Source organism: Condylostylus longicornis, unplaced genomic scaffold (genome assembly GCF_029603195.1).
Source record: "Condylostylus longicornis isolate FDR11 unplaced genomic scaffold, ASM2960319v2 ptg000148l, whole genome shotgun sequence".
In the NCBI taxonomy this organism is placed as follows: Eukaryota; Metazoa; Arthropoda; class Insecta; order Diptera; family Dolichopodidae; genus Condylostylus; species Condylostylus longicornis.
In genome coordinates this window covers 668,374-691,171 of record NW_026578116.1, presented here as the reverse complement: position 1 = coordinate 691,171, position 22,798 = coordinate 668,374, and the positions used below count along the sequence as shown (strand labels likewise).

The 22,798-nt window shown below is 22.7% G+C and overlaps 1 protein-coding gene across 6 annotated transcripts in view; it reads left to right on the top strand.

The window, feature by feature from the left end:
* Positions 1-22,798, top strand: part of LOC129615802 (protein alan shepard) — a 117,437-nt gene that overhangs the window by 82,567 nt on the left and 12,072 nt on the right. For 4 of the 6 annotated variants that reach the window (XM_055531173.1, XM_055531180.1, XM_055531178.1 and 1 more), the window contains 3 exons: positions 12,572-12,807; positions 13,692-13,750; positions 15,780-15,904. In XM_055531173.1, coding sequence (XP_055387148.1) covers positions 12,695-12,807; positions 13,692-13,750; positions 15,780-15,904 — 297 coding nt within the window. In that variant the 5' untranslated portion in view covers positions 12,572-12,694. The remainder of the gene's footprint in view (positions 1-12,571; positions 12,808-13,691; positions 13,751-15,779; positions 15,905-22,798) is intronic. The other 2 variants (XM_055531177.1, XM_055531176.1) reach the window with 2 other exon arrangements.

Here is a 22,798-nt window from a genome sequence, read left to right as displayed (position 1 = left end):
TTCTAACAATTATTATTAATTTTAATAAATTTCCTGTTAAAATTTGTTGATAATGGCTACATATTGTTATAAGTATATGCTAAGTTAGATTACTAAAATAAATATTATCCTTAAATTTGCTTACCATAAAATTGTAATATTTCCTGGAAAAAAAGATTATTTAATGCATACTTTCTAAATATGTAAATAAGCTAATTAATATAAAACCAAAAATAAGCTGAACAATTTTAAAAATGTTTTTTAAATCAAAAATTTTCTATTTACTCGTGAATATATACATACATACATATGTATACGTGTATGATTGTGCACTGTACATAAGTAGTGTATCTAAAATAGATTATGTAAAATATTGTATATTATCGACAAGTTGAACATAGATTAACAATTTTGGAATTTTTATCAAAAACAAATTTATACACGAACCAAAATACCACAAAAAAAAAAATATTTAAATTTCTACTTTAATTTCAAATCAAAATTATAAAAAAAAATCCGTTTTTAGTACTTTTCCAAAAAAAAATTTGGAAAAAAGTGCTAATTAGTTTTACTCTGTCCGTTTGTCCGTGGACCCGTTTATAAAATTTCTACATCCTTGAAGATAGAAATAATTTTTATCCAAACTCCAAAAATGCATTTTCTAACTTTTTATTGCAGCGAAACGATAAGCATTTTTCAAACGTAAAAAAGTATTGATCGGCTTCTTCCGCCACAACATATCATATTTTAACCTTAAAAAAACAAAATGGCCGTTTTTCTTCTATACTGCAGGCTGTAGGAGTCAGAAATTTAAGCATCTTTTAAAAAATAGTTAAATTTGAATTTTTGGAACACCATATACTTATTTACGAAACTGAAACCTTTTCCAAATTGCTGAATTGAATGGCACTAACCCTTGGCTATAAGTGAATAAAGCCAAGGGTTATTACCATTCCATTAAAAAATATTATATTATCATTTTATTAACACAACAATTAACCCATAAATTCGAGCATTATGTTAACGCCTCTCAATTTTTGTTTTTGCCTGATCCTAAAATGCAATCTTTGAATATTTCCGTATATGAATGAAAGCAATTTTAATAATGTAGTAGATGGTTTTTAAAAGCAATATTTTCACTTGTTGCAGAGAAAGTGCTACATTACAAACCATTGGTTTGACCCAACCAATTTTGGTTTATTTTTTTTGTTTTCTATCCTTATCTATAATATAAATGTACTAACAATGTGTAGTTAGAGCAATATTTAACGCACATTTACGATATTATTGTACTCCCATATAAAATATCAAAATTAAGATAATTTCCAATTAAATAACTAGAAATATATGTATGTGACATTTATACGTAAACATTTGGCTAATGTTATCTCTAGCTTATATTAAAATTACAAAAAAAAAAAAAGCAATTTCATTTTCTGAACGCCTTTTTATTTAAATAAAATTCATTTAGAAAACAAGGGCTGAGAAATGTTTTGCATAAAATCATATTAAATTTAAAACAAGCCATTCACCAATAAGTAGTTGCAAATATTTTACATTTTTATTACATTATACATAATATGTAAGTATGAATAATTGTACGTACATTTATCATCGAAATAATTATAAAAATTAAACGTGTGGGTGGTATAGTTGTGTTGCATTTAGGTTCTATCATTATTTAAAAGCATAATATTATGTACATATGTACTTATATATTTAAAAAAATTGCCGAGAATAATCTTTAAGAGCTCGCTGAAATGAATTTTCTGGCCATGAATTTTTTTTTTGTTTTTGCTTATTTTTATTTTATTTAACCGATAACGAGAAATATGGTTTTATTAAATGCGGCCCACTATCAATATTTTATGTTACATACACGTCCGTGTATATATATGTGGATATATCGTCGGCTGAGAAATAAAACAGTGTATAAAAAAAGGTATAGTTTTGAGTAAATCGCGTTTGAAGTTTTTTGCAAAATAAAAATGAAGTTTCGAATCTAAAATCTTCCGGTTGCCATCTTTGACTATCCTGAAAAGTTATGTTAAACATTTTTGGGGGAATAAATAGTTTATTTGCATAAATTTGATTAAATAAATTTTTGTAGATCTTAGAAAATTAGAGGTTTGAAATTTCTTGGTACTTCTTACACTATTTTATTTTTGGTAGAAATTGTATGAAGAAAGTTATACACTGTTTCATTTTAATTTTTTTGTATGGTATACACCATTTCATTTTTATTTATACGTTATTTTATTTTGTAAAAAATTAATATAATTTGAGAAACAAAATTAACATTACATACTTTAACTCAACGTATGAAAATATAAACAGGTATTTTTATCGATATTAATGTAACATGAAAAGTCGTAAACAAAAATAAATAATATTAACATAAAAGATAATTCAAATGTACATTATTTCTACTTGAAATTTTGAAACTTAGTTTTAAAAATTAATTTGTTGCCAAGTTTTGATAAAATGCTACTGAATGTTTCTAACTAAGATTGATTGATCATGTTTTCATATTGCGCACATGAAACGAGTTATTAAATTTTGTATTAAAGATTCTTTTATAAGTATGCTAGCCAACTTTTATGTGTATTTTATAATGCTTAAGTTAAGCTTTTTTGCAAACGGTTTTACCATACAATGTATAACAAGGCGTAAAATTTTTTCGAGACATTCGCGGTCGTTTTCTTGTATATACTTTGTGTGTGAAAGTATGTTTTAGAAATAATCTTTTCTTTCCATAATCACCCAGCTTTCAATATGAATTATTACTATTAATTCTTGCATCTTAAGGAAATTTTTCAACGCAATTGTGTTGGCAGTTGCAAATTCCGTTGTAACGTTCTTTTGCTTTGAATTCTTTTTTTTTTTAATTTTTTTTATTGCTTTTTTACATTTTCACTTAGATTAGTACTTTACAAAATTTTTTCGAGTAGTGTTTCCGGTGATGTAGATGTAATGGTTTCATTATCAAACGTTTAGTCTATAAAACTGTAAGTTTTTCTGGTTCCGCTTCACCCGTTTCAGATGCTGAACTCTTGCTAGGTTCATAATTGTCATCAGAGCCAGAAGAAAAGTCTGTAATAGAATTTTCTGGTGACTTCTCGAAAAACGTTACCATTTCTTCATCAATAAAATTTTTATTCCTTTTCTTTTTACGTAACACAACAAAATTATTTTAATTGTTGTGAGTATAAAATTTTGCCTTAAATTATTAATTATTTGCTTCACTTATTAAAAAAGTTATAACTTTAAGTTCTGTACTGATCAACAAAATCCAACAGAATACTTATTTGTTAAAAATATTTGTCTTATACATGAAGATGCATATAGAATTAAACAAAATTAAACAAGTATAATGTACATATGTACGTTTGTTTTGTACGCTGTTTTATTGCATTGTTTGCCAGGGAAGACGATTCAAAATTCAAAATTAAAGTAGTGTATAAGACAATATGAAACAGTGTATTAAATTCTTACACCGTTTTACTTTTCAGTTTATTGCAAAAATTTTTTTTATTAAAATTTAAAAAGCGTGTAAAAGTAACATACACTTTTTTATTTGGTATTGAAATAAACAACTGAATGATAAATTTTCTACCAAAATAGTGTAAGAATTCATTACGTTATTTTAAATTTTGTAAAAAGTTACGGTTTGGCAATAAAACAAAGTAAACGCATTTTACGCTATTTTGTGATTAATTAGTTTCTAAAAATGCTTTATACAATATTTTCGTTTTTATTTAAAAAGTATGTTAGAATGAAAAGCTAGAGAAATATAAAGTAACTCAACTTATAGAATCGACTATGGAGAATCCAATGGTGATAAAATCGGATAACGACGTATAAATGTTATACGCTGTTTTCTTTCTCAGCCGACGATATGTAATGTATATGTACGTATATGAATGTGTGTACGCATGTGCAATATGTTGAGTATCCCGTTAGTGCAACTTATTTTGCATTAAAGTTAACATTTGTTTGAGCAAAATTATAATTTATTTGTATAAATATATGTATATATATTCACTTATGAGTGTATATGTATGTATGTATTTGGTTACTTTAAAAATGTATTTGCAGTTGATTATTTTTATTATTATTTTTTTTAATATTAAAATGAACTAATTTTGTAATTATTGTGATAATACGAAAGATAATTATTATTGTTGTTAATATTTTTTTATTTTTTGATAAGGCATTAAAGTACTATATGGGAAAGTACTTAGTACTCGTATGTTTATTGTTTAATTTAATACACACTTAAATAATATTTTTCGCTAAAAAAAAAAATTTTTCTGCTTATCAGCAAATAACAAAAAATTATAAGAACAAGAAAAACAAATCAAAAAAAATAAAATGTCAAATTGAAATTCCCATTTTACTTAAATACTTAATTTTTTAATAATTGTGTGATATTAAAAATGACTCATGTACATAAGTAATTATTTAAAGGGTTTTTAATACTGATTTTTTTCATAATAAAACTAAGTAATATACTAAAATTTCACTGTCAATGAATTTCATGTTAATTTAACAAAAAAAATGGGGAATACCTGAACTTTTTATTGACGCTTTGGATATTTATTTAGTTATGTAAATATATGTATATACTTACTTACTTAAATAATTAAAATATATTGTAAAATATAAAAGATGTAGAGCTTTATCATGAATTTCGTTCGTAGCCCTGAAATTCCGAAAATTAGAAATATAATATTTTAAATTTTGAGTTACTAAAATTCTGCACCGAATATTCGTAATATCGTAATTATTTATAAATTACGTTCGTACTTAATAAAAATACATGTCAGAAGTCAACGAAAGAAATAATTAAACGTAACAAACAATTTAAAGAGAGCGGTCGTTTAAATCTGTCTCTATAGCTTAAAATTTTCTGTTTTCTTCTTCTTTTAACGTAGCTATCTTGAAGGGAAATGAACTCTTATTTGTTAAAAAAAAAATTTTTCCACTTTACTCAAATTTACTCAAATATTAACAAAAAATATAAATTGGAATTTGACAATTGAAATATAATAGTCATTTGGTCACTCCGAAAAATTAAGCTGCCATTGCTGATTCATAATCTCTACGAAAAAAATTTGTGATCTTTCAAAAGTCTACTTCGTAGCTAAATTCGTAATTCATATGATTCATGCGGTTTGTGAGAGGGCTGGTAATAAATAATAAGTAATTTTAATTTTAAGCCTGTCAGTACATAAGTATTAAATACTTAATAGTAATATTTGCTTTACTATTAGCTTATCATTCAGTATATCTTCGAGAATGAAAGGGGAACATAGTCTAAATAGCGAATATTCCAGAAGGGTAATCTATCCTGTAAGCGGTCTCTGTAAACCCTACTTTGGCGAGTAGGAGCAGAAGCAATGAATTACTATAATCACCTGCAGAAATTCGTACATTAATTAAAATTAACTATTAATTACTTAAATATTCTAAAATTTAAGTGGTCCCTTACTTACTTACTTAAATAAAATATTTGCTCAGTTACAATTCATTTAACTATATAGTATTAAAATGATTATTAAAATTTTTTATCAACACTTTTGAGTTAAAAATATTATTTATATACACAATATATTTAAAAATATTTAAATATATTAAGTACAGATTTTAAGACGTTTATGCTAAATTAAACAAAATTAAATTTTTAAAATTCGTAAAGATTTTGTAAATATAGGAAGGCGTCTCATATAGCAATCAAGAAATTTGTCAATGAATATTTGTAATCTAAAAAAATTAAAATATTTTCTTTATTCTATTTGAAATAAAATAATGGCTTCAAATGTGTTGCTTACACATTGAGAAAAAAAAATGTATATATAAATAAGTATGTACAATGACAAAATGTACTTATAAGCATTTATTTATTTCTTAAATAAATAAAAAAATTTATTCATAATATTCTAAACTAAACAATGGAATTCCATATACACACAAAAAATAAAATTAAGAAATTTAAAAAACTGTCTGAATTTGTCCACTTTGTTATTTTATTTTCTATAAGAAATATCACAACAAAAAGAGATACCTACATATATGTATATATACAAGAAGAACTCATCATTTATCAGTCATAATCTTTTTGATAAATCATTATTCATTCTTTAGTTACATAGTCATCAATTGAGTCGATGCGCTCTTATTACTGACTAACTGATTTAATAAAAGAAAAACAAAAGAATTCTTTAAAAAAAAATTAGATTACCATACTTACTTGGTAAAAAATGAAAAAATATAACAAAGGTGGCAAAGGAAGAGGGAAGTACGATTTTCATGATCACATGCTATTTGACAAAAAATCAAGTCACTTTTGAAGAATTAACGTTGATTTTCTAATCTCCCTATATATAGCAGTAAATTTATTAATTGGAATTACTACATACATAACTAATTAGGTCTTGTGGAACAATAATTTGTGCTTATAAATATTTCGGTAAACTGATGAAAAATTGTGAAACTGATTACAGAAATGTTTGCCTTGCTGTTCTTTTTTGGCTGTAATTTCACAGAAATTTAATTTTTATATTTACATTTCGATTTCCATTATTTAATATTGTTGGAGAAGAGTTTTCCTGTTTTACACTTTTTTTTTATGAATAAAAAATATGAATACCCAATAAAAAATAATGTTTTGTCACAAATGACCCGTGAAAAAAGTGTGTTCAATCTGAAAAGCGCTTACTGAGGAATGCTCTTATTGAAGGAACAAATTTTTCAAACACTTTTTGGTCACATCCGAATATTGTCAAATATAGTTTTATGGCTTATCAGAGGTAAAGTGAACAAACTCTACAACCCTTTCGGTTGTTGACTCGGTATTCCAATAAGTTCGGCCATGTTAACCCGGTATTCCAAAAACTACTTTAAGAAAAAGGGAATATACTTAGTCAACTTCCTTAATATACGCTTTGGGCAACCATAATAACCTATGTAAAATTATGACGATTACTTTGTTAATTTCCCTTTTATCTAGGAGATTTTCAAGTTGATATTTCTTGCAAATCCAGTCAGAATACAAGTACAATTGTTGAGTATATAAATAAAAACTATTTATTCATCAAAAATATTTTTGAAATATTAAAATTCTACATTCGGCAAGCTTTAAAATAACTACATACATATACGAGTACATATAGTAATTTGACAAGTATTTAGTTGTAGTCATAAAAAAAAAACATTTTCCAGTTTTCATATTTCTTTCTCTTTTACATTTATTTAAATTTATTCTACTTTTATCTTCTTCTTTCAACTTCAAAAGAAAAATTATGATAATAACAATAATCTAATAAGTATAAGCAGGAACAACGAAATTCAGACATAAAGAAAATATAAAGCAGTAAAATCTATTTTAGTAATTTGTTGTTACATGGCACAATTGTTATTGAATTAAATAATGAATAATTCAATTGGATTATAGCGCTTTCTGATACGGCTAATATAATGACGACGGATGAATGAAATTTAATATTGGAAAAAAAAAAAATATTGTGCATTATACTTGGATATATCTACTTAAGAAATATGCTTAAGAAAGAAAACAATCACACTATATACACAGTTACTGACAATAATATAAAAACTAAATGTATGAGTGAAAGAACTTTATATATTATATATTTGAGTATATTTATGTACATTATACACATATTTGACTGTTATAAGATATTTTCAAGTGTGTCATTTTATTTTAATGATTAATTCACCGATTTGAAATAAAATACTTATATGTATGAAAAAATTCTTATTACGAGGAGTTGCAAAAAAGTGCATCAAAATATTTTAAGTTTAATTTTTTTAGTACTTATACTAACTTATTGATATTTGTTTACAAATTGCAAAATATCTAATTTAATGTTAGACATTAATTTCATTGGTATAACACTTTCATCCCATATTAAATAATTTTTTTTTTTAGTCAAAAAAGTTTAAAATAGTACAACGCTAATACAAACAAATCTTAATTTTAGTTATTTCAATAAAATTATTGTATAGCAAAAGTTAATGATTTAAACTAAGTACGCTAACATTTCTATACAAAATTGTGTGGTTAGTTAAAATAAAAATTAACCAAGCTGTTGAAAAGGCTCTTAATCAAAGTGCCTCCTTTGTTTATAATAAAACTATACAAATTAAGTAGTTATAAATTCAAAAGGTTTGTAATTTATACTATAATTAATAGATAGTTCTTACAAGAATAAAAGTAAACAAGAAATAATCTATTCTTGTGCACTAATTCCTCATAATATTAAGGCTCATTATATATTTGATCAATTCTTTCAATTATATTTTCCTCTACTAAAATGATTTTGGTATACGTTTTCGTATCAACGTAATAAATCGTTATAAATCGTCATTAATATCGTAATCACACCGTCATTTAGGATGAAAATGTTCTAAATTCAAGCATATTAAACAGATTTTTAAAGGAAAGTTCTAATAATTTTTGATAAAATATTTTTTTTTAAAAACTAAGAATAGCAACTTTAAAAGAATATTTCTTATATGTATATAGAATCCGTATATTATTCTAAAATATTCTCGCTTAATAGGATGCAAACAATCTAAAATCAACTTATCAATTTTTCCATATATATTTATAAATTTACTTCAAACTACTTATAATTTATTGTTATTATTTTAATTTTAATTTGTGGGAAATTGTATTTAAATTAATATAAAAAAATAAAAAAGTACATACATATATACTTTCGAATATCGTATGCATAAGTATGTATCAGTACTTGGATAATAGCCATAGCCAAGTATTATAACATAAAACACAATACAATATGGTGTTATCATTTTTGTGAAAAATAAATGAGCTCACTTCGAAAACATTGAATATACTTACTTATATTATTTCTATTTTAAATTTAAATTATGGCTTTATTAGTATAGAAGAAATTCAATTACAAAAAAATTTTTTCACATATACTTACTTGAATATAATAATATTAATAATCTTATTATTGTTATTGTTATTATTATTTTAGTTGTAAAAAGGAAATTAAAATGGGAAAAAATATTTATAAACTGAGATCAGAGACATCTTTATAATCTTAATATAATTCAAATATTTTAGGAGCATAAGTATATTGTCATTTTCTATACAAATTACAGTCAATCGAATAAATAACACCATATTAAGTATGCATATGTAAATATGAACTTTAAGTGAGAGTAGTTTATTCTATTATTTTATTATTTTTGATTTTTCTATCATAATAAGATTTTGAAATGATTTTAAAAGAAAGATGGATGAATAGTGTTAGTGACAAATTGTGTTGGTGATAAATTCTTGAAGATACTTTAAAACTTTATTGAAAATAATATTGTGTAGTAATAACTTCTCACATTTAATAAATACGTAATTATGTGGATAATTACTAGCTACAGATAATTTAAATAGTAACTGAAGGAAATAGAAGAAAATTACTTAATAATAATGAAAACGAATTTACTAATTATAAGTAACGTTATTTCTATATAATAAATAAAATTATAAATAAAATTAATGCGAAAATATGCTCTTGTAAATAGAATATGCGGAGTAAAAACTAGGGATTATAATTGATTTTTTCATGTAAGAATTTGATTAGGGATCGTAATAAATTAGGGATCGTAATTGAAAAATTTAATTTATTCATTTTTGTTTTTATTAGTATAATAAAACTTTTTGAATTGTGTGGCAGCTATCCAAATCCGTTTTGCGAATTGGTTCAATTACAATATTGTTCGTCTTTGACAGAAAAGAAATAATTTGTGAAAGTTTGGCGAATTTTGCATTATTCTTTTTTGAGTAATCGTGCAATCGGGTATAGACGGACGGAAGGAAATGTCTAAATTAACGCAGAATTTTACACTGAAAAATATTATATGTCTATACCACAGACGACTAGTATGGTTACAAAATCTGTACCAAGTTAAAAATACCCTTCACGTATAAAAAATTACAAAATGTATATAGAGGTGCAAAAATTAACTCAATTTAGATTACGTGCACATTAAAATTAATTTGGCTTTATAAAATTCAACATATTTAAATGCATGCAAACATGTAGATACTTAATATATGTACATGTAATATAATAAACTGTTAAATATAAAAATAATGTTTTTCAAAGAAAAATTTCTCAATTTCTCAATTCGATTTAAATTGCGTCTCCAGAATAAATATTAAGCTTATTGCGTGGACCTTCATCTATGCATATACTTAATTATTTCTTCTTTCAAGTAAAATTACAGTTGTTAAATTTATTTTATAATTTTTACGCAAATTTATCTTTTAACTGAGAAGATTGCGAAAATTTTGTAATATCGAGTAAAATTTTTTTATGTTATCGTAAAAAATCTATGATAATTCGGATTACGTCCGAAAAGTGGCCTAAATATCAATTTTTATACCCGTACGAACGTATGTTCGAAGGGTATACTAAATTTGCCTTACCGTTTGTAACGCTAAGAAATAACGGTGTTAGATATAGACTCAAGTGTATGTTTTTGATTAGCGTCAAATTCTGAGTTGATTTAGCTTTGTCTGTCCGTCCGTCCGTCCGTCCGTCCGAACGATAACTCAAAAACTAATTGAGCTAAGTTCACCAAATTTTCACAAATGATTTATTGTAGTAAGTGCCAGAACCCTATTTAAATTGGACATGATCGGGGTACCGGTTCGGGTAGCTGCCATACAACTTCAAAATTTATTTGGCTATATCTCAGAAACTATAAAAGTTATGGTATTGAAATTTCACACAAACGAATATATTAGTAGGGCCAATATGCCATATAAAAGTCGTTGAAATTACTTGACTCCTTCTGGTACCTGCCATACAACTTCAAAAATTATTTGGCTATATTTCAGAAACTATTAAAGCTATGGTATTGAAATTTCATACAAACGAATATATTAATAGGGCCAATGTGTCACATAAAAGTAGTTGAAATTACTTGGCTCCTTCTGGTACCTGCCATACAACTTCAAAAGTTATTTGACTATATCTCAAAAACTATAAAAGCTGTGATATTGAGATTTCAACAAGTGAATATATTAGTAGGGCCGACGTGCTTGATAAAATTCGCTAAAATTTCTTGGCTCTTTCTGGTAGCTGCCATACAACATCAATAGTAGTTTGGCACAACCAGTATTTTGAATAACACATAGTACTGAAATTTTGCATAAATTAATATGGTAATACGGCAACTTAAAGTCATAGTCTGCCCCATAGTTAGTTATGGCACATTAGTTATTCGCACATAGGATAAAAATTCGTACGGGTATCACAGAGTTGACAAGGTCAACTCTATTTTTTTTCTCGTTTTTCTTAAAATCTTATATTACAGATTTAAATATATACATGAAAACGAATTACATTTGTATATATTTCTGCCAAATATGAACACTTAATATATACAAGAAATTGAGTCCGAAAATGTCTTTATCTTGAAAAATCATTTTTGGAATTTGATTCACTTTACTTCTGAGCGCCTCAAATGCCTATATACACATACATATTAACCAAAAATTTAATGTTAAATTAAATTTTCTTTAAAATATTCAATATAAATATATGATTCAGTTTTACCTAATTATATTGTTAGAATGTTCTGATAAAAAGCTTAAAAGACCGTGGAAAATATAAAAGCCAAATGCATTTGGACATATTTACATACACATATATATACAAATTTTTCTTTTCTCTTCTATAATTTTCATTTTAAGAACATCATGCAATCAAAACCCCATATAATTTTAATGTATAAAGAATTATTTATTTTATATAAAAAAAAAAATTATTCCGAATCCTTTAAGTGTAACATATAGAAGACAGAAAAGACTGAAAAAATAAAAATAAGAGAGCAAATTGAGAAGAAAAATTGAATCCTTTTTATTCGAGGAAAAATGTGAATGGTTTTTTTTTTCTGGCAAAAATCCAATTAAATAATTAAATGTATTTTTTTTTTGTCATCGCTAAAAAAAAACTAAATTTAATTTTCGTCCTTTTATTCAACTTTTTCTGTAAAATGTGCAAAAAAAAAATGAATAAAAGTGTAATAATGCTCCATCATGAATATAAATAAGAAAATTCCTTGCCATTTTAAATTTTCCTTCTGAATTTTTTGAATTTCACTTATAAATATTTTTAGCAAGTTTCTTTTATTTTTTTCATGTTTGTTCTGCTTATTTTCACAACAATACTTATAGACCTATTACAAAAAGGAATTTATTCAATTAAAATTCAATTCCTTACTCACTTTGTGCTTCCGTTTTTTTTTATTTTACATTTTACAAATAATTAAAATTAAAAAACAAAGTGAATTTATTTTACAATTTTCCAGTTCACTATCTATTCTAAAATATTTTAATTTTACATTTTTTTTCAATAATTACAATTACAATAATATATTTTTTAATATACTTATTGTATTTTAAATAAAAATTTAAATATCTACATACTCTTAAATAAGTTTATTATTATATTGCTTAAATATTTAAAAAAAATTAAAATGACATCATTGATTAATTTTATTTAATTATATTTTTATCTATTTATAGTACGGACAAAGAGTCCCAACAGCAGCATCACCTAGTAACACTAACTCAAGCAGCTCCTCAAATACCGGCTCTCAGAGTGGAACATTAAGTACTAGTCTTAGTAATACCAATACAAATACAACAATGGGTCCTAATGGTACACAACAACAAGGAGAGCAATTATCTAAAACGAATTTGTATATTAGGGGCTTACAACAAGGCACAACTGATAAGGATTTAGTTAATATGTGTGCGCAGTAAGTATATACACATATTTTAAAAATAAGATAAAAGTTTTATTATAAGTAAGTACAATGAAATTTTTAAAATCTAATGAAGTTTCCATCGAATTAGATTAAAAACTAACTTTATTTTAACGCAAATTTTCTGTAAAATTTACAAAATTTTTTAAGTTACCATCGAAAATATTACAATTTTTATATTGAGCTATTATAATTCTTTCTTGCAAAAGTGATTATTTTTATTTTAATACTTAAATTTCTAATGTGAAATTTGTAAAATACATTTGCAATATAAATTTAAAAATATTTTTCAAATATTTTGCAAGGCAAATATTACGGTGCCCATTAGATAAGTCGAAATTTTTTTTTTGCATATTGCATTGCCGCCGGAAATTTTAAATTTATTTAATTATGCAAAAATAACTTGCGAAACTTGATAAACTAAAAAAAACCTCCCGTATTATATGTAATGTGGTCGGCAAAAAATTAAATTTTCACGGAACCACGTACAATGTCAATTTTTTGTAAAAAAAAATTTGCTTTTAACGGAACTCTGTCGTCAAATAGTTATATGAAATTTTAACTGAATAACTAAATTGAGCAACTTGAAAGGTTCTGTTTTTATAAATTTACTCGTATAGTAGTATAATACTCTCTTTCTAAGTATGCCTCTTCGTACACAACAAATTTTGTTAATTAGAGAAGTATTTTACATATTAATACAATAAAACCAATTAGGCTTAATTGCTTAATAAACGGCATTTCGATTTTTCATCGAAAACAAAATTTTCAAATTCAAGATAACAAATTAAAATTATAATTGCAAAATTTTTGTTGCATAATTTTATGTTATTTTCTTGTTTTTAATTTAACACCTCTATTCACATTTTATTTTTCAGATATGGAACCATTATATCAACGAAGGCTATCTTAGATAAAACAACAAACAAATGTAAAGGTATTTTTTTCTTCACTTTGTTATTACTTTTTAGTTCTTTATGTTTAGTTTTTGTAAATTTTTTTTTTCAGTAAAAAAAAAAAACTACCAAAAAAAAACTTAAAAAAAAACCGATTTGAAACAACATATAAAGACTAATTTGGGGCCGTACCTTATAGAAGTAGATTTTTTGAAAATTTCATAATTTAAACTTTAAAAAAAAACCATTTCACCTTTTTTTTAAATTCAATTTAAGAAAATTAAGAAAAATTCATTAAATAGCCAAAAATGTTCTCTGATCGAAAATTGGTAAAATCGGGTCTTGGGAAAAATCAGCTTTATTTTTAAAACTTCTAAACTAAACTCAGGTTTCTGTAATACATCCAATAGTTTTCTTCAATATAGTATTTTCGGCTATAACACAGGGCTATAACAAGTCATCTTAAAATCCAATTCGAACAACACTAAAATTATATTAGACATATTTTCTTCCTTCATCGTTTATAACGTATTTTACCATATGTATATAACTATTTCTAAATATGCTAAAAATTAAATAAGGGATTAATTAGGAAATTAATTATTTTATGTTATTTAAACTAAAGAGATATTGCTATTGCAATCGTGTTTAGCTACATATGTCCAGACGAAATATTCGATGGACCGATTATCAAATTCATTTTCATATACTCTCCATAACTGGAAATCCTCTTCAAAATGTCGTATTGGATCTCCTAGTACTTCCCTTAATAATTAACCAGAAAGATAAAACACAAAAGTTGTATTCTATACCACAAAAAGCCCCATTACTATATAATATCTATAAATTGGTGTAATATTATATAATTGATGTTATTCGAATCAATATTAATTCAAACAAATATATTTGTCATTATTAATTTTTTTTTAGCTTATTCGCGGGAACTTCTCAAAAATATAAGTTATATGTGGATTATATAACAATTATAGTCCACGGAGTATAACAAAATGTTATATAACAGTAATGAATTTGTAATTAATTTCTCTAGTTGTGGCAGATTATATCTGGTCACAATATTAATTTTGGACGGCTTAACCATATTGATTAAGCAATATTATTTTATATAAGATTTTTGTTATACAATAATCTGTTATCTGTAAAGTTATCATTACAGTTCTATTACAGGCATAACCTTAAAACTCGGATTCTTTTAAAATTTTTATGTATTTCATGTACTGTTATGCATTATATGCATAAAAAAATTTGTATGTATACCTAATTTTACATATTATTATAAACATAATTATGTAATTTGTTTTTTTTTGTTTTTTATTTGAAGAAAAGTTTTCCACCACTGCATTTTATAAGTAATACGGCCCTACTTTCATCTTTTCTTTTTTTTTTTTCTTTATTATTGTAAATTTTTATTAATTTAAATGTGTAAAATATTTTATTTCGAGATTTTGTTTTATTCTATTTAATTTCGTATAATTATTTGAGTTCGTAAAAAAAAAAAATAAGGTTGAAATCGAATTGGGCTCAAATTTGTTTTAGTAATTTTTTTTATATTAATTTTTATAACTTTTATTTGATTATATTTAATTTTTGCACCATATACAATTTAATATTATAGATTAAAGTAAACTGTAGTTAAATGATTTTTTAAAGTAATGTAGTTATAAAAAAAAAATTTGAATTTTTTGAATCATTAATGAAAAATATAATTGATTTTTTTTTTGAAAATAAAAACATTAGCATTAAAAAATTATATTAGAAAAACAGAAACTTAAAAAAAAAACAACAAACAACAACACTTATTAAAGAAAATTTACAAATAACTAATAAATTTTTTTCAAATTATTTTTTTTAATTAAAATTTTTAATTTGATTTAAAAAAAAAAAAAAACCAAAAATATTTTTTTTTTGTAATGTTTTTTCTTTTAAATTGAATTTTTGCTTTATTCTTAATATTTTTGTGTTTGTATTTATTTTTCTTTTGATTCCCACTTTTTTTTTCTCTTTTTTCTCCCTATTTTTTTTTTGTTTTTTTTTCTCTTTATCTAATTTCAGGTTATGGATTTGTGGACTTTGAGTCACCAGCTTGTGCTGAAGGTGCAGTTAAGGGTCTTCAAGCGAGAGGTGTTCAAGCTCAGATGGCCAAAGTGGGTATCTGGGTGCTACATAGGCCGGCCATTGTACGTTTGTTTTGCATGCTTATAAGTAATACTCACCCCTATTATTTTACATAATATTTGTATACTTATAAAAATTAATTATATAGTATTAATTAAATTCTTTATTGAATTTTTATTTTTTTTTTTAATATATCTATCTCTTTTTGTCTTAATTTGTTTTTTGTTTAATTTTTATTTTCTTTATTATTTCTGAGGTTTTTGTTTTATTTCAAATATTATTAAAACAAAAAAAAAAGAAGTTTTTTTTTTAAGCTATTGCTCTAAAAAATATCAGTAATAATAAATTCTTTTTAAAAAAAAAAAACAAAAAACAAAATTTAACAACATAAAGCGGATAAAAAGTAAACTAATAGCTATTTTAACTAAATTAAAATTTTAATTATTGTGAGAAAGCATTTAAAAAGAATGTGTTAAAAAATCTGAAAGGAAACTTATAATTATCGTGTCTTCTATCTCTCTCCTGCTCTCTATCTTCATATCTATAAGTATTTATTATTTCTCCTTTTAATTAAATATGCACACATTTAACAAAATTGTTTTTTACATTTATGTTTTGTAAATGATGTGTACATGCCATGATATTAAAGAATTACTGAATAAATATGATATTTAATTGTATGTATTAAATATAATATACTAATGCTATATAAATATTAAAATACTAATATACTAAAAGATAACTAACAATTAAATTAAAACATAATAAAACAGAAGAGAACTATATTTATTAATAGTAGCAACATTTTGTTAAGAAAATCAACAATTGATTCAATCCTATTAATTATTATTGCCATAATATAAATCGAATCGACTCCAATATTAAGATAGTATAGGGATATTATTTTAGACACCCGTTCTATATGATTAAAAATTGTTTTGATGGATCATAATGTCTTAATTTTAAATTAGACGTTAAAAGAGAGTTTTAAGAGATAATTAACATTTAACAATAATTAACTTAAATTCTAATTTCCATAAGGATACTTATATAAAATACTAGTAATATGCCTTATCAAATGCTAGTCCCTAAATGACTACATATATATAGTTTACCCCAAAAGCACAAATAAAACGAAAATATTAAGAGAATAAAATATTGAATTTTAAGTACTGGTTTGGGCTAACTTACGCTTTAACCGGAAAATTCTTCTAACAAGTTATAATTAAATTCGCAAACACAATTGAGTGGCAAGCATAGTCGCTGTCCCAAATTGCGCACTATTTTTTTTATTTCCATTAAATTATATTTTTCGAAAATTAAATATTTTTAATAATTGTATTACACATAAGTAATAAACTCTGCTAAACTTATATTCGAAATTATACCCGATTTCCTTATATTATGTAATGTAATAATTAAATTTAAATGTATTGGTAAACGCTGCTAGAATATTTGTATATCGATGTGAGAAAGGACTCATATAAGTTATTCAACATGAGTGAATAATTAAAATTTATTGCAAGTACTTTAAATTATTATTTGTATACATATAAATATATACATACATGTGAGGCGACAGTCAAATATTTAACATAAAAGTTTATTATTGTCAAATTTAAATTTAAATTAAGCTATTAAAATTGAAACAGTTGTTGTTATTTTAAAAAATATCATTTAATTTTATTTTAATTTTTAATAAAAAAAAATTTCAAATAACATTACCAACTTAAATTTCGCAAAATTCTTATTTTATCGAATTTCTTGAATTTCTTTTTTAACAATGGTGGTATTAATATCAACTTATATTTAAACTTTAATATGTCAAAATTATACAATTATAATTTTTTTTTTCTTTGAAATTTAAGAATAAAAAATAAAATTTTTTTATGAATTTTGATTTTAATATTGAATTTTTTTTATTGTGTATGTATATTTTATGTATATGCATACATAAATATTTGCAAAATATTTCTAAAATTATGCTAATAATCTATTTTTAACTTTGTTAAGATTGCTGATCCAACGCACTATATAGTATTCTCTATAAATATTTTATTTATATTAATATTAAAATAGTTTACAAATCAGACAGTACGAGTATAAAGTTTCTTTTTTACTTAAATAAATTTTTTTAAATTTTTGTCAAATTTTCAAGATTTCTAATTTGGCAAATATTTTGTGCTTTGTAAGGAAAGTTTTATACTAACTGTACTAGCCTTCGTTTTTAATACATTTATTGAATAAGAAACATTGCAATTTAATTCAAACAGTTCTATTAAAGAAATTATACATGCATACATATATTATAGGTTATGATTTGTTCAAAAAAAGGAATTATTAATATTAAAATTTAAATAATTTAAGGTTAATTTCAAGGAAAACGAAAAATTTTAAAATACTATTCACATTTTTGTTATGATCTTAAAAGTCTGCAAAAGGAGTTCCCAATTTTTAATTTTAGTTTAGTTTAAATCATAAATTTTAAATTTCTTTTTTTTTTTTGCAAATTGATAAAAAAATTGAATAATATTTCATCCAACTCTAAAAAATTGTGAGAAAAGAAGCAATTTTTAATTCTATTCAATTCCATTGAGGTCTAGAAAACTGTAACTATAAATTAATAAACTATATTATATATGCAGCGCCACTCGTGGTTGCCGGATATACATATTAGGATATAAACGATTGTATAAATAAACAATTGTAGATATAAACGATATTAAAATACGTTTTTCATTTAACTCTATGTGCCCGTATCAGAAAATTTTCTGAAATTGAATAAATATTTAAAATCCATTTCTTTATTTAATTCTAATCGACTTTGTTTTATATTTTTAACGGACTAGTCTCTTCAATAAATTAAAATTTTTTGTATAATACGTGAATTATCCAAAATACAGCATAATACATGTATATTGCATATTATACCAATATTGTATTTTAATAAAGAAACTTAAAACTATATTGACATTAAAATATTGAAGAATAATCAAAATTTTTCTCAAAATAAATAAATTTAATATTTAATTGGAAAATGATTAAGTCTCTTATATCTGATTAATATTTACGTAAAATTACAATATATTTGAACAAAATGAAAAGTATAAGATTTCATTAAATACTCGTATTTAATGAAAAAAACCCAAAAGTTTTTATCAGTGTTGTCAATTCTATAATAATATCAACAATATTATTTATTTATACAAAATTTTTTTATAAAATATTTATTTATCAAATTATTTACTTAAATTATCAAATTTCTTTTATACTTTCATTTGAATTTTGTTTTTTTTTTTTTTTCATTATTTTATTATAATATTATTTATACACATAATAATATAGGTGGTTGTGGTATTTACACTGGGGAAAATAATATTAAATAATTTCTTTATTTAAAAAAAAAAAATCAAAATCTAAATTGTATAGAGGAATATAAAAATTTAAGAACTTTATAATAATTTGGAAAATTTATAGACTGTATAGGATATTTATTTTTTTTTGTCATTTGTCTTACAATATTCAAAAAATATACTTAATAATAGGTATTTACTTATTGGAAACATTTACTTATTGGAATATTATTACTCCTCTCAAAATGAAAAATCTTTAAGAAAAATATTTTAAACGTTAAAATTTTTCTTTTCATTTGCATTTTATACTTGAAAAACATTGTAATTTTCAATATGAAACAAAAATTATTAAAATAACAATACAAGTATTAAACACAAAAGAAAAAACGAACAAAAAAAATTTTATTTAAAAAAATTTTTTTTTTTTTTTTGCATAACAAAAGTTTTTCCAATAAAATTAATTTCCATTATTATTAAACTAAAAATAAAAAATAAAAAAAATCTATCAGGATGCTCTCAGGTAAAACCTTTAAAAAGTTTGATATTATATAATATATAGAAAAAAAAAAATTTAAAATACAAAAAAAAAAATTAAAAATTTTTTTTTTTTTAGCTTCCTTATAATTTTTTTGTTACATTATTGAGAAAATATACTTTATTCGTTGAGAAGATTTTTTTTTTATGTACATTTATTTTTTATATCTTTTATTTATTTATAAATATTTTTTTTGTTTGGTAATATCCTTTTTAGAGTATATTTACCCCACCACTCCAACACAAGCCCGAACCCTCGCCCCACTCTTTTTTACTTATATGTATTGTATTATTAATGTAAGCATCTATTATTCAAAACGTAATAATAGTGAGTAATAAAATTTCAACAGTAGAGTAAAAAAAAAAAACTAACCAAAAAAGAAAAAAAAAACAAGTAGGTAAATAAATAAAAAATGTTAACAGTAAGAACAATAAAAGTATGAAATATAATAATAATAATAGTTAATAAATAAAAAAAAAATAGATTCTTGTATAATGTTTATATATAATTTATATTATACATATTATAGTTATTTAACATAAAAAAAATATATGAATAGAATCTCACATTTTCATATAATATAGAAATTATTTTATTTATTATATACGGTATTATTATAGACATTAATATTTAAATATTTATTATCGTAAATATGTACATAAATATATAATAATTAATATATTTAAGTATAACAGTTTTTTATTTTTATTTTTAATCTTATACTTTAATATAGAAATATTATTATTTAATTTTAATTTTAATATTTCATTTATGGTACATTTTTTCTTTTTCAATAAACTCTCTTTAGTACCCCCCATTTTTCCTCTTTCAATATATAATATACATAAATACTTTCAAAATAATAAACAAAATTTGTTGCGACCTCTAGCGAAAGTTTTCATAATTTCATTTTTTTTTTTGTTATACACTATAGTTTACAAAAAAAAATTTAAATTCTATATTTTAATAATAAATATAGTATTTTTTTTTCTAATGTCTAACATAATTGTTATACTCATTAATTTTATTATTTTTTTTATAATATTAAAAAAAAAATATTATAAATTTTTGTCCAGGTATATTAAATTTTTATTTAATTTTTTTTTTTTATAGTGTATATATTAAAAATATTTGAATATTAAAATAATATTTTTTTTTTGTTTTTAAATTTTAATTTTAATATCAAAATCGTGTGGAACATTTAAAAAATTTTAATATCGCATTAAAAAAAATTAAAAAAATTTTTATTACTTTAATAAAAAAAAAAAAAACACATACATAATATTAAGAAAGTGTCATGTTATTAAACGCATTTAAAATTTATTTGATCATAAATGACTTGGAAAAACATTATATTAAAAAATATTTTATACAAATATTTAGATTCACATACAATTTTATATTTTATTTTTTCAAATAAAAATTAAATTTCATGTGTCTTTTTTTTAATTTAATTATATTATATACATACAAATGCAAAAATATACACTTTGTGTTGTGTACACTCTTTATAAAATTAAAAAGTTGTATGTATAGAAGTATTATTAAATTGAATTTAATTACATATATTGAGGCGCTTAAACCACATTTCATAGTTATAATGTTATTCCAATATGAATAATTTAAAGTTTTCAAAATAAAAAAATCTATGAAATTTTTTAAAAGAGGACATTGAATTAGGAAAATAATTAAAATTCACATAATATTATATGTACATAAATATACGAGTTTGTAGTTAAAAAAATTGCCAAAAATTATAATATTTTTCTTAATTACATATATAAATATTAGTCATTATAATTAAAAATAAGTTAATTTATTATTTATTATAATCAAAATTAGGAGAAAAATTCATAATTCACATATTAGGTATATGTGCACTGTTAAAAAACTGTGCAGTGTTAAAAAATATGAAAAAGAAATTTTCTTTAATCATTTGCTTATTTAAAAAGTATGTTATTTAACACAATATGTATAACATTTTCATTCAAATTCCAATATGAAGAATAGCAACTCATATTGTGAGTTTAAATATAATTATTTTATTTGTCACAATATAAATCCTGTGAAATAATTCTCAATTTATTTTGTCAACATGTCTATTATAAAATTTGTCAAATAATTCTCCGTATTTTATCATGGACAAATGCATTTCTGTTAGTAACTCAATATGTAAAATTTAGTGTAACATTACAATTCACATAACCCTTCTATTGTATGCAATATGGGTTGGTAACAAATTAATAAAGAATCAAAGCGCCATTGTGTTCAAATTATGAATTAATATGATTGATATATGTATGTACATTTTTAAAACCCAAATATTAGATATCAAATTTTAAAATCTATAAATAATAAAAATTTTCTTCTGATGGTATACAGGAATCCCATATAAATATCAAAATGCTCAAAAAAGAAATTAATTAACTTATAAATCAATTTCAAAGTTTCGATGTTAGTTTCATTGTTACGTATTTTAGTAAAATATTTAATATTTGAATAAGTTATTTATTCATGTTCTTTATAGAAGTCCCGTAAAATATAGTGTTTAGAAATCTCTAGAGAAAGAAAAAAAAATAATAAATTTTAACTTATGCTTTTATTAATTTTTTAGAATTTATTTGAGTAGTATATAGTACAAACACATTTTTGTGTAAACAGAGAGGATCCCTGATATCCGAGTTGCAGTAATATTGCGTAGTATTATAGAACTCGGTAATTAGCATTTATATAAATTGCATTGTGTAGTAATGCAGTAATACTACAATTCCGATATCAGGATTTGTTTTTTTAGTTAAATTAAAATGTTTTCTTTAAATACTTTCAATTTCATAAGTAATGCAATCTAAAAATTTCTTGTAAAATTTTTTTAAGACTAAAAAATTTTTCCATATTACAAAGTAATTCTGTTAATCTCCCCATAACACAATTAATTAACAGTATGTAAAATTTATTATTATAAAACCGTTTTTTGTTTTAAATTTATAAATATTTTCATATACATATCTAAGTATAGACATGCTAAAATAAATTACATAAAACTAGTCATAATTCATTTTTATTAAAAA